This window comes from Podarcis liolepis, assembly GCF_965112155.1.
Source record: "Podarcis liolepis genome assembly, chromosome: 1".
NCBI lineage: Eukaryota > Metazoa > Chordata > Lepidosauria > Squamata > Lacertidae > Podarcis > Podarcis liolepis.
Genome location: NC_139554.1, coordinates 85,990,399 through 86,001,963, shown reverse-complemented (window position 1 = coordinate 86,001,963; position 11,565 = coordinate 85,990,399). Strand labels below are relative to the sequence as shown.

Here is an 11,565-nt window from a genome sequence, read left to right as displayed (position 1 = left end):
CTGCCTTCAGAAAAGTAATGTACACATGTGGCTCTGGTCATATCGGAGTTTATGGCATTTCAGACACCCAATGGCTTGGTGGTAGTAGATATTAGTTCACCTATACAAGGCCAGAATCATTTTTAGCGTAATCTGTTGTTGTCTGATGGATGTAAAGAGAAAGTGAGACATCTCTATATCTATTGCAATGCCTCAGTACAAAATATCATTGACTTCCACTGAAAGGAAGTACTTGGTAACCATGAGGAGATTCTGTTTTGGAGACAGAAGGATGGCGGAACACAAACATGCCACAGTATGTTCTATGCACTGTCAGAATGATCACAATGGACAAAAGGGTTATCTTCCATTCCTCTCACCATTTCGATTTATGGTTATTTGTAGCACAAATAATCAAATTGGTACATATGGGGTCCAATTTAACAAGATTTATATCCTGCTTTTTCAACAAAAACCTCTAAGCAGATTACATAAAACAATATAAAATATAAAAGTACTGATAAAAGCAATCTTTAAAAGAAAACAGACATAACATCTAGCACAATACAGATAAAAACAGCAGTTTTAACATAAATGTCCAAAATAAAGTTACATGTCTGGATAGGCTTGCTTGCCTAAAAAACAAGAAATACTCTATTACAGGTGTAGGAAAAAATAACATCGTGATGTGCCAGGATCTATCCTCTTGACACGCTCGATCAAAGGACTAATTCGTATAGATGTGTTCATCCCTTGATTACCAATGTGACTGACGCAAAGCTTTGAAACGGAGTCAGTTCACTTATTCGCGGCCAGTATATCAACGATGAGAAATCGAGTGTCGCATATATACCTATGCGCAACCAGTACTTCTATTTTCCGTCAAACTTCCATCTCTCCGGTTCTGTTTGAGGGGTTGCTGGGTTGCAGCAGGCGGATCCCAACCCTGCAAAGAAAAAAGCCAAGTCCCGCTTCCTTCGCCGCCAGAGACGTCCATCTCGGCTGCTTGCGACCTGAGTTGGCAGGACCGGACGGAGGGATGATGAAGGCGCCACACGCGCGGTGACTCATCCTAAAAGCAACCCTTTCGCCCTCCCTCGCGCTCGGCTTATTAGAAGCGGAGGCCGCAGAAAAGCCCGCCTCCTTCCCTCCCTCTCTTCTCTCCTCTCCCGCCCCAGGAAGAGGAAGGCTGCGCGGAGCCCTTTCTTCTTCCTTTTGCGGTGCTATCCGCGGAGGAGGCGTCTTGCTCTCTGGGCAGCTCCCACCCGGGCACCTGCCTACCTACCAACGGGGGCAGCAGCAAGGAGATCGACCTCGCTTGACGCCCCTTTTCACGCGCGGCAGGATGGATCTGAACGGGCTCCTGTTGGACGAGGAGGGCGCTTTCTCCCTGAGCGGCTTCCAGGAGTTCACGGTGAGCTGCTGTCACCAGACTGAACGGCACTCCCCCCCCCTCCCCGCACACGCCGGCCTTCGCCAGCTGATTGGGACCCCCCTCCCCTCCCGCCAGCGAGGTGTCTGTCATTCTCCTTCGGCGGGTGCGAAGGACTTCTGTATTTTGCTCTTTGGGTGGCCACGCCCACCGGGTGCCATTCTGTGGCAATTCCTTCCCTTCGTTGCCTTGAGCTTCAAGGCACCATAATTGGGCTTTGCTGCACCTCTGTAAGCGCGGGCTGTCATCCCAGTTTACTCCCAGGCTCGGTGGGAAGTTGGGATTTATTACTTCAGTGTAGATATGGCATATGCGTAGGCAATCTTAAGCAGCCCGTCTTTTCCTGGCTTTCAGCACATTGTTTACCTCCAGATGTTGTTGGGACTGCAACTCCCATCAGCTTCAGCCAGTATGCTAATATTCAGAAATTGTGGTAGTTGTAGTCCCAACAGCAGCTGGAGGGCCACAGATTCCCCATCCCTTGCTACTTAGTGGTGCAATCTATGTTTGCTAATGACAGGAGTATGGGAACTATAGAATCTGTCCAGACTGATCACCTAGAAGGGTGCATGTTGGTATGCCAAAGGGGCCATACTGATATTGTAAATGGCAACATGCTAATTCTTTATTTGCTCAACTTTATCTAATCTTTCTTCAAAGTATGCTTGGGCCGGGCTTCCCTGGCAGTGTTAGATGCAGACTTGCTTAACTTGGTTAAAAGGGTGAAGGAAAATCCATTCTGATTGTTACTGTACTTCAAAACTTAGTAAGGTTTTTGCAGCACCCAAGTTCTGTAAAAGGCACTTCAGGGCCTGTGGTTTCCTCCCTCTATTTACTCTGGGGTTGCAGGTTTGGGGATGAATGAGAAAACAAGGGGTAATAAAGGTGTGCTTGGAAATCCTGAAAACAGAACCAGGAGACAAAAGGAAGAATGTCATTAAGGAGGGCTATAAAGAAAAGGCATGAGACAACAGCACAAAAAAGAACTGCTGAAGAATGTTAGAAATAGTACTTTTGTGTGTGGCTGCATAGGGTTTGGTGTTTTCAGGCAATACGTGGGCCTTTTGATTGGTTGCTGACATAAAATATAAAGGAAAGCAAGTTGATAGGTTTTATCACCAAACTTACATTTGACTGGGGAACACTGATAAAAGGGGAGAACGAAAGGAAAAGAGCAGGCACTCATTCAGTCCTGCAACCTTAATGGGATTCTCTTTTCCCCTTACTGTGCTCTGCTTCCACATAACCAGTGCTTTTTTCCGGGGGGGGGGTGTTTTTTCCATTTACTGTATTTATTTTCCCCGATTTGAACTATAAAGTTGTGGTTTTCTTGAGTCAAAAAGAGAGTACCCCTAAACTCTTATTTAGAAAAGAAGTACTGCACATAACAATTGGTATTGGTTGATGCAAATCTTCCACAATAACTGGTAAGAACAAAAATTCCCAGAGCTGAGAGATGCTATTCAAGCACAGACCTGGGAGCATAGAAGTCTGGAGGGAGCAGCCTGTTGCAGGAATAAAAGAGGATGTGTGGTAGTCCAGAAAAACCTTTGCTGTCTTCTTCCTTCTTGTTGTTTTCTCCCATGTACATGATCTACAGCCTCAGAGTCTGGGGATACTTCTCTCCAGAGCATACAAATTTGTATTGTCCACCCTGAGGTGTGTTTCCAAGCCTCCTTTTTAATAATAATTTTAAAAAAATCCCTTTCCACATTAAGCAGGCCTGTAATTCTTCTGAGCATGTGGACCATGCCACTTTAGTGTGGCCCTTTTAACAAAGGTACAGCTGGTGCTTCCCCAGTAAGTCCCAACCATACTGTATTGCTGAGTTTCTGACTCCGTAAAGTGAGTGTTCTTTTTGACATAAAGATGTAAATGTCACTCGGTACTATACAGTTTGGCCACAACTTTAAGGAAAAGCATTCAAATAATTTCAGAAGTGCTTTTATTTAAAACAAAATATAAGGGAAGATTGAGGGGGCTAGGCAATTTTAACTGGGAAAACTGGGGTTTTCAGCTTCTTGCTATTTAAGCAGGATAGGGTGGTATGAAGGTTGGACATTTAACTTTGGTAAGGGTCTTTTTCTTCTGTTTTTGGAATGAGTTTGGCTAGCCTATAACTTGAATAAATAAACAAATACTGTATTGAAGGGTAACTGTTGAGCATAGTTGTTGAGGGTAAAGCAATCTGGGGGTAACAGTGCAGATTTGTAGGAATATAAAGAGAGGGGGGCATCTGGTGGAATAAATAGGATGGGGTTTTTGGAATCTCCTTTCCTGGAGATTTTAAATTGGTTCTTACAGTATGCCTTTTTGCTGTAGCTCAGTGGTTAGCGTGTATGGCTAGGTTGCCCTGCCTAAAATGGAAGCTTGTTGGTAGATATTTATAATTACAGTGTTTTCTCCTACAGATGCTAATTATACCCTTATGCATTGAATTATGAGACTGAGGTGTTGTGTGTCACTTGGGTCGGGGAGAAAGGTGAAGGTTCACAGCACCACACTCTCATTTGCCAGTTTTCTCTCAGTTTCTTCCCAGGCACCAGCAGCTGAGTGATCGGGTACGCAAGCGACTTTACTATGGCTGGGATAAAGAAAGTGCCCTTGATAACCTCTCAAGCCCAGTTGCCGGTGAGTTTGGCTTTCAAAGGGGTCTTAAAGGGAGGGGATAAGGGTGAAAATCTCCATTACTTTCTACTCCACACCACCACCTCCTTACCATCCTCGGTACAAACGACATTCAATTGAATTGGATACAAGCTGGGGGAAATACTTAAGAATTTGACTGTATAGTTTTCCTATCTGCGCTTTTTGGCATTTTGATTGATTGTGGTAGAAGTTTTTCGGAGCTGAGATCTCTCTTCTCCCCTTGCTTCCCACTTTTTCTCTTTCACATAATCTGGAACAGCACTGCTCACTTTCCCACCACCAAGTTTGGTTGCTATAATGTGTTCTTCTGCCATAATTCTGCTTGGCTCTAATATGGTTAATTACATCATTTCCTGCTTTGTTCATTTGTCTGCATTGTTGTCCAATTAAACACTCCAGATCATTGAAGTGGTGGAATGTTGAGTCATGTGCCAGAGAACTGCTGTGTGAGAGAGAATAAATATGTGTGAATACTTCATAGCTAGGAACAAGCCCTTTATTTAAAGGTGCCCTGAATCGCGGGGAGTGGTGGCCAGCATGGACAATGATCAGGGATAGTGAAACTTGTAGTCCAGCAACAATTGAAGAGCAACAGGTTGCCATAGGCCTCTGGTTCCTAAACACCTCTATAATTGCTGCAGGCCTCTTGTACTTTTTAAAATATCCCATCCTCCATTTGATGAACGTTCACTTATACTCTGTTCTTCTAGTAAGATATCCAGAGTGGTATGATTTCTTCCCATTTTATGGGAAGAATGATTTCTTCCCATTTTAATCTCTAGTATGAGCTACCATACTAGAGTGCCAGTGTGGTGTAGTGGTTAAGAGCGGTAGTCTCGTAATCTGGGGAACCGGGTTCGCGTCTCCTCCACATGCAGCTGCTGAGTGATCTTGGGCCAGTCACACTTCTTTGAAGTCTCTCAGCCCCACTCACCTCACAGAGTGTTTGTTGTGGGGGAGGAAGGGAAAGGAGAACGTTAGCCGCTTTGAGACTCCTTAAAAGAAGTGAAAGGCGGGATATCAAATCCAAACTCTTCATCCAAACGCTTCTTCTACCAGAGGTTTTCCCCCCGCCCTCAAGCTATCTTGCAACTGTGGCTTGCAATTTTATTATTTGTTTGTGTATGTATGGGTAGGATGGGAATAATGGATACTAATATACAGCAGGAACTTCTGAGTGACTGACTCAGTAGATTCCTTGTGGTTGCTAAGAGACAAGTATTTCAGAGGCGGAAGTCTAAAGTTGGCCTTGAATTGCTGGAATGAATGCATATATGGTTGATCTTGTCAAGTTGCAAGAAAAGACACATGGGCCATAAACAATGCTATCAGGGACAAATAACATCAAGGACAAATAAGACAACTGTATACTTATACAGTTCCAGATAGGTGTGTTCAGATCTGGGAGAAACCAGGGCAAAGTGTCTAGTCTTTCTATCCAGCTGTCATATTCTTGTTGACATAACCTTGCTTTAAAAATTTTTCCAAATGGATGTTGCATCTTTGGAGATGAAATTGAACCCCTCCCCGTAAGACTCCAATTCCCCCCCCCCAATGTTTTCCATTTGCAAGCACCTTTCTTTGCCAGGTTGGCTACAAAGGGAAGCAGGTATTGTCTGCTGAAAAAGAGATGGTGCTAAACTATAGAGTGTGACAATGACTTGGGGACAAGGGGTTCTGTGCACTGAGTTGAACCCTGCTGTTTTCTCCTTCCTAGATATTGCTGTTGAATTGCTCCAGAAGGCTGCTCCCAGCCCGATTCGCAGGCTCCAGAAAAAATATGTATCACATGTCTCCCGGTACGGCTCAGAAATGATTTTCTGTTTCTTTGTTGCCCATACAGAGTTGTTTCCTGTTCTGTGGACTGGGGGGTGTTTTTTAAACAATGTTTAAATTTGTGCAATTTGATCCCTGCTGCTTTGAGGATCATTCTCATAAAAGGCAGCATATGCATTATTGAAATATAAAGTTATATAAACATAATAATAACTTTGTACAAAATCAGCTTTTCTATTAAAAAAACAGTTGGGAGGGGTGGAGGGAAGCCTTATGTTAGGAAACGCCCTCCCTTTATGGGAACAGCAATAGGTGGGAAGAAGTTTGAGGCTGTTGCCTAGAGTGGTTGCGGAGAAGTTTTTGATGAAGTACTAATTTCTTCACGAAAGAAATTGAATTCTAACTGAGGACAATTAGAAAGCAGCCTGTGGCCTCTTCAGTGGGAGCTCATAGAAAAATGAGCGGGGGTGGATATAAGCCTAAGAGGTTTTTCCCTGGCTGCAGAGAGGATCTGTGTCCTTGCAAAGCCCTTGCAAAGGCAAACATGAATTTTCTATGCCTGCAGCACCTTGATGGCACTTAGTTGATCCATTCTCATTAATACTTCCATCTTTTGTGAATCTGTATGGAGTTTGACTGCATATAAAGATGTTGGGATTGTGCAGTATCTAACTTGCAGTACATATGACACATGGATGTTTAAGCATGGTTTGTTTGTACAATTAGAGTGGCCCCAAGAATGGGCAGAGTCCTGATTTCTTTAAGGTGAGATTTTCAAGCTCCAAAGGTTTCTGGGGTATAGGTGATCTGCTTTACAGATGAACTTATGATGGAGTGCTTGAGCGGTTGTCTCTTTTAACCTTTCATCCTAGGGAGGCTTGCATCTCCCCCTGCTCCCTGATGTTGGCCCTGGTTTACATTGAGAGGCTTCGGCATCGCAATCCTGAATATCTACAGCAGATCTCCTCCTCTGACCTCTTCTTGATCTCTATGGTGGGTGCCTGGGTTGGTTTAGAGCAGGGAAAGCAATGGTTAAGTAGTAAGAGATTGTTTGGCCCAAAGATCTCTGCCACAAGGAGCATACACTGTTAATGCTGGGAAAAGGGTTCCTATCTTTCCTGGCAATGCAGCTGCCATATCCATTTTGAACCTCCAGCACTTCAGAACATTTGCCTGTCTGCCGTTCCTTACAATTCAACTACAGGAGCCTGTGGATCCCCATCTTGAAGGCGCTGTGATGTAGTTGCTAAGAATGCTGCTCATGAAATACTATTTGAATTTTTTGCCATGGCCCTGAACTTATTGGGTGGCTTTTAAGCAAGCTGCTAATCTCTGAGGTGCTGGTTCCCATTTGATATTATCATGATCTGAATGGTTTATAAGGATCCATGAGGAATTTTATACAAAGTGCTTTGAATAAGCTGGTCCTGTGTAAATGGAAACTGTTGTCTTCTCTTTCCCCTGGGCCATAAACTTCAATGTAACTTCCCTGATCCTCCGTAACTTGACTTCTGTCTTTTTCTTTTTGATTACAAGTCAGAGGTTTTCCTGCCATAGGCCCCCTCCCACCAAACCAGATATTTGCCTTTTTTGAATGGCTGGCTCCTTGTCTGTCTAACCTGTTAAAAACTGAGGGTGTTGAACCCTTCACACTGGCTATGGTCTGTACAGATCCCTCTCTCCTTATTACCTGGGAATCTTGGTAAGTTGAGGATGGGGTTTTCCTCCATCCTTAAATGGGGCAACTGATTCCAGTAGGAAAGCAGGGGTATCTGTCCCACCTCCATTGAAACTTCACCTTGTGCCACTCTCTTAGCGTCTCTCCTGTTGCTTTCAGATGGTTGCCAGCAAATACTTATATGATGAAGGAGAAGAGGAGGAGGTCTTCAATGATGAATGGGGTGCCGCAGGCAAAGTAGACGTACAGACCATGAACACACTGGAGATGAATTTCCTCAGTGCCATTGTAAGTCTGCTACATCTACCATGTCAGGAAGGGAGGGCTGCTGGGGAATTTTCAGCTGAAGTTCAGCAGAATGTAGACCAGTCACTGTGTTCAGAAGGGTGTGAGAGCATGTTGGTTATAATTAATATACTGCTTTTCTTCGCAGCCTACAGTATGGTTCACAACAATAAATTCATTAAACAATTAAGTCATAAAACTCTTTAAAATGTCCAAAAAATCTCTAAATTTACTAGTACAATCAATAAGAGAGAGCAGTGATGAAACAATCAGTACAGTACTATTTAAAAATGCAGTTACACCAGATCAAAACCATCCACTAAAACAATTTGTGTAGAAAATTCTGGTTTTAACCTGGTGCCTGAATATTTCTGTCACTTGACTGGGGTGAGCATTGAGTATTGTCACTGTTGTAGAAATGTTGCCAAACTGGGGCAGGGGGCCTGAGTGAAAAAATATTCATAGGGGTGAACTTACCCCAACAACTTCTCTTGGGAAGCTTGGGAAGCTTCTTCTATTAGATATGGATAGTGTGGTGATAATGGCTTCTCTGACCCTTCCCACTCCTAATCTTCTTGTAGAGGGATCTGCCTTCCCAATAGGGTAACTGCGTATTCCATGCATCATTCAAGTAAGATTTGTTACCTTGAAAGTGAGTGCATAGGAAGAGAATTCTAGCTCCCTGGTTTAAGAATTCCTGTTACTTTCTATAGGATTGGAGCCTCTATACAGATCCCAAGGAGCTTTTTGAAATGCTCAGCTGGCTGGAGGGATGGTAAGTACTTTTGCTTTTTCAGGATGGCATTGTCCTTCTGCAGCTGGCATAGAAGGAGTCTTTTGGGTTCTCTGTTCTTTCTGGGTATATGCAGTTGCTGCTGTCCATTAGGAATAGGCTGAACATGGCCTCAGAGTACCTTTCCACATGCCTCTCAAATACCTGGATTGGCTTCATTAATGTTAACAATGTTCCCCAGGGCAGGAATGGTCCCATAGTCCCTGATCACTGGCAGGGGCTCATGGTAGCTTGGAACTGAGCAGCTTCTGGAATGCAACACATTTAGCTACCCCTGCTGCAGTGCTATCCAACGTATCATCCTGCTTGCTGTCTTCTTTATGTGGCTTTGCAGCATAGGGAATAGCAGTAATGGGCATCTGTGTGAGTTCTTAAATGCTTCCTGTTCATGGTGCAGAATGCTGCCAGGATACAAGGTCTTGAGACATGAACTTTATTTCCTTATTTCCTTTCCTGCAGTGTGGCTGAGAGGCAGGGCATCTGGCGCGGCTGGTTCACTTACACTGACCTGTGTGTCTTAATGGAGCAAACACTGTGGCAGCAGGCACTGGGGCATTTCTACCAGCAGGTGGCAAAGGTAAGGCAGGGCAAGCTAGGCCCAGCTTACTGAATGGGATGGGGGTTGGGGAACAGAGAGCAGCTATCCTATGGGGGTGCAGTGATGCTGGAAATGAATAGACTCTCGATGCCAAGGCATGGGGTTTGTGCATGTGTGTGTGAGAGAGAGGACAGACAGAGACTTACTAGATAGGACCGGATATGCCTCTGCAGTGTTATACTGTTGGCTGATAATTAATAAATAACAAATTTACCCTTTCTATTCTAGGCTGCTTTTCAATATAGGCCCTTTAAGTAGCTCAGTCGAACAAAAAATCTGCCGGAGACATACAAAGCAGCTAAACCAACCATAGCATGGCTAAAAACAGCAGATATAAAAATCCCAAAGATAAGCAACAGAGCTAGCAGCATTTATTCATCCAGCCTAACACATCAATGAATCAAAGTTTTTAACATATTCATTGAATAGAAAAAGCAAACAGGTGTGCCAGTCCTCCCAGGGTTGAGATTCTACAACCCAGGGTGCCACTATTTTTTTATTTTAAAAAGGCTCAGCCAATTTGGTCTCACCCAATGATGGAATCTGAATGAAAACATTCTTCTGCTATCTGCTAACTTGTACCCTCCTATCCACACATGTGCTAGGTAAACCAAACCTCTGCCTTTGAAAAGGGCAGTGTTCAGGGCAGTGTTCTTACCAGTGTATATCTGGTTGCTGCTGTGGGAAAGTGGGATACTGGGCTGGGTGGGCCTTTGAATGGCTCTCACAGGAATCTCCTTGAGTTCATCTATACGTGATCTCAGGTGGATTCTTCCAGGTGGGGCAGAAGGCATGCTGCATACTGACATTTGTCATCTCTTTTCACAGCTGGCTTGCATTCTAGGTGTGATGTACCTGACAGGTGTTGCTGCTGTCCTTGCTTCTACTGCAGTGGTTCATCACACTATACATGTGAAAAGGGCCAGTCCTACTGAGTTTGCCAGCACCAGGGATGCTCTAGCTGCATACCTGCCTCTCCCCTCTTCAGCCCAGCATCTGGATCATGGCTTAGTGCTACCTAACAGCTCTCCGTGCACAGGAGCAGAGAACAGAACCATTCAAGGAGAGAAGCAGCAACAGCGGCAGCAGCAGCCAGGAAGCAATGGTGTAATGGCTACAGCACTCTACCTGTGGGGCAGCGTCCTTAATGTGTTACCTTATCCGCCACCAGCCCTCACCAGTCCCTTGCGTTGTCCACACTGCAGTCAGTCCACCACCTGCGTGGCAGCCAACCTAACAGTTTGCACCCACCCTGCTCCACAGTTGCCCCCCTTTGGACTTTCTGCCCACTGCACCAGCTGCTCATGCTGGGGTTGGCCTCTTCCTGTGTCCTCTAACTGCAAAGACTGGCCTGAACCTCTGGCATTGAAGCAGTGCCCCTCACAGGCTGCCTTGGAGCTTGGGAGGATCAAGGCTTTCATGTTCCCTAGCTAGGGCTGCAGGGGAGGGGATGTAGTTTGGGCTTGGGGCTGGGGTGGGGGCACCTTGATGGGAAATGCTTTGGGTGTCTGGAAAGTGTAGGGCACAAGGCAGGAAAGAGTGGGAAAGGAGGTACCTATCAGTCTGTGCCCCACTGGATGTCAACTTCCCTTTCTGACTGCAGGACTTCTCTGCCCTCCAAAATGGTCACTTTGCCTAGGGGCCACAATGAGTCTTCTGGAATGATGCATCCCATCTTAGCTGGCTAGGGCTGGGTAGGATGAAGGACTGAATCAGCGAGGCCTGGGCCTGTTGGAACCAGTCTTCTGCTACAGCTGAGCCATTTACCTGCCTGAAAGGCCTGACTCTATTTTTGTCTGGCTATATTGAGTAAAACTTGGGGTGAATTCACACACCTTGGGAGAGCTAGTATAGGGCACCATGAATGGCCCTCTAGCTTGGCTCTTATTGTGTGGGAATTTGCCAGGGGCACTTGGAAGTAATCATCTGTGGTGACTCCCTATCATGGTGAAAAATACCAGCAATTCTACACATTCAGGCCACCAAGTGATTGCCACACAATTAACGTTACTTTGGCCTGTGCCTGCCTACCTTGCTTTCCTTTATGAAGACAGTGTCCTTCGCTTTCTAAGAGCCATGCAGGTCTAGCCTGGAGTTTTCTTAGCCATAAGTCTGAGAAGAAAAGGGCACTGATTTGCAGGGGGAGGCTCATGATCCATCAGGTCAGGTCAGTGTTTTGGGATCTCTGCTTGTGAGTGCTTGACTGCCCCCTCCATTTCTTGGGCTGGGAGCGGGTGGAGGGATGGCGACCACTTCTGACGCCCTGTTCCTACCAGCACATTTTTGCTGTAGTTTTTTCACTCTTTCTTGTAGATGGGATCTCTTCTAATAAATATAGCTGTTGATGTGCAACTGTCTTGCCTTTTCTTTTTTGT

The 11,565-nt window shown here is 45.1% G+C and overlaps 1 protein-coding gene across 1 annotated transcript; it reads left to right on the top strand.

Annotated features, from left to right (window-relative positions):
• The first annotated feature begins 1,142 nt into the window (after window positions 1–1,142).
• On the top strand, window positions 1,143–11,542 carry CNPPD1 (cyclin Pas1/PHO80 domain containing 1). The gene is made up of 8 exons (XM_083504244.1): window positions 1,143–1,393; window positions 3,940–4,042; window positions 5,778–5,859; window positions 6,709–6,829; window positions 7,674–7,802; window positions 8,513–8,574; window positions 9,052–9,169; window positions 10,019–11,542. Exons 1-8 carry the CDS (start codon window positions 1,325–1,327, stop codon window positions 10,622–10,624), a joined length of 1,290 nt encoding a protein of 429 aa, XP_083360370.1. The 5' UTR covers window positions 1,143–1,324; the 3' UTR covers window positions 10,625–11,542.
• The last annotated feature ends 23 nt before the right edge of the window (window positions 11,543–11,565 follow it).

Coding starts and splice junctions, on each gene's coding strand:
- CNPPD1 (XM_083504244.1), top strand. CDS start 1,325: ATGGATCTGAACGGGCTCCTGTTGGACGAGGAGGGCGCTTTCTCCCTG. Junction 1,394..3,939: donor GCGGCTTCCAGGAGTTCACG/GTGAGCTGCTGT, acceptor GTTTTCTCTCAG/TTTCTTCCCAGGCACCAGCA. Junction 7,803..8,512: donor TGAATTTCCTCAGTGCCATT/GTAAGTCTGCTA, acceptor TACTTTCTATAG/GATTGGAGCCTCTATACAGA.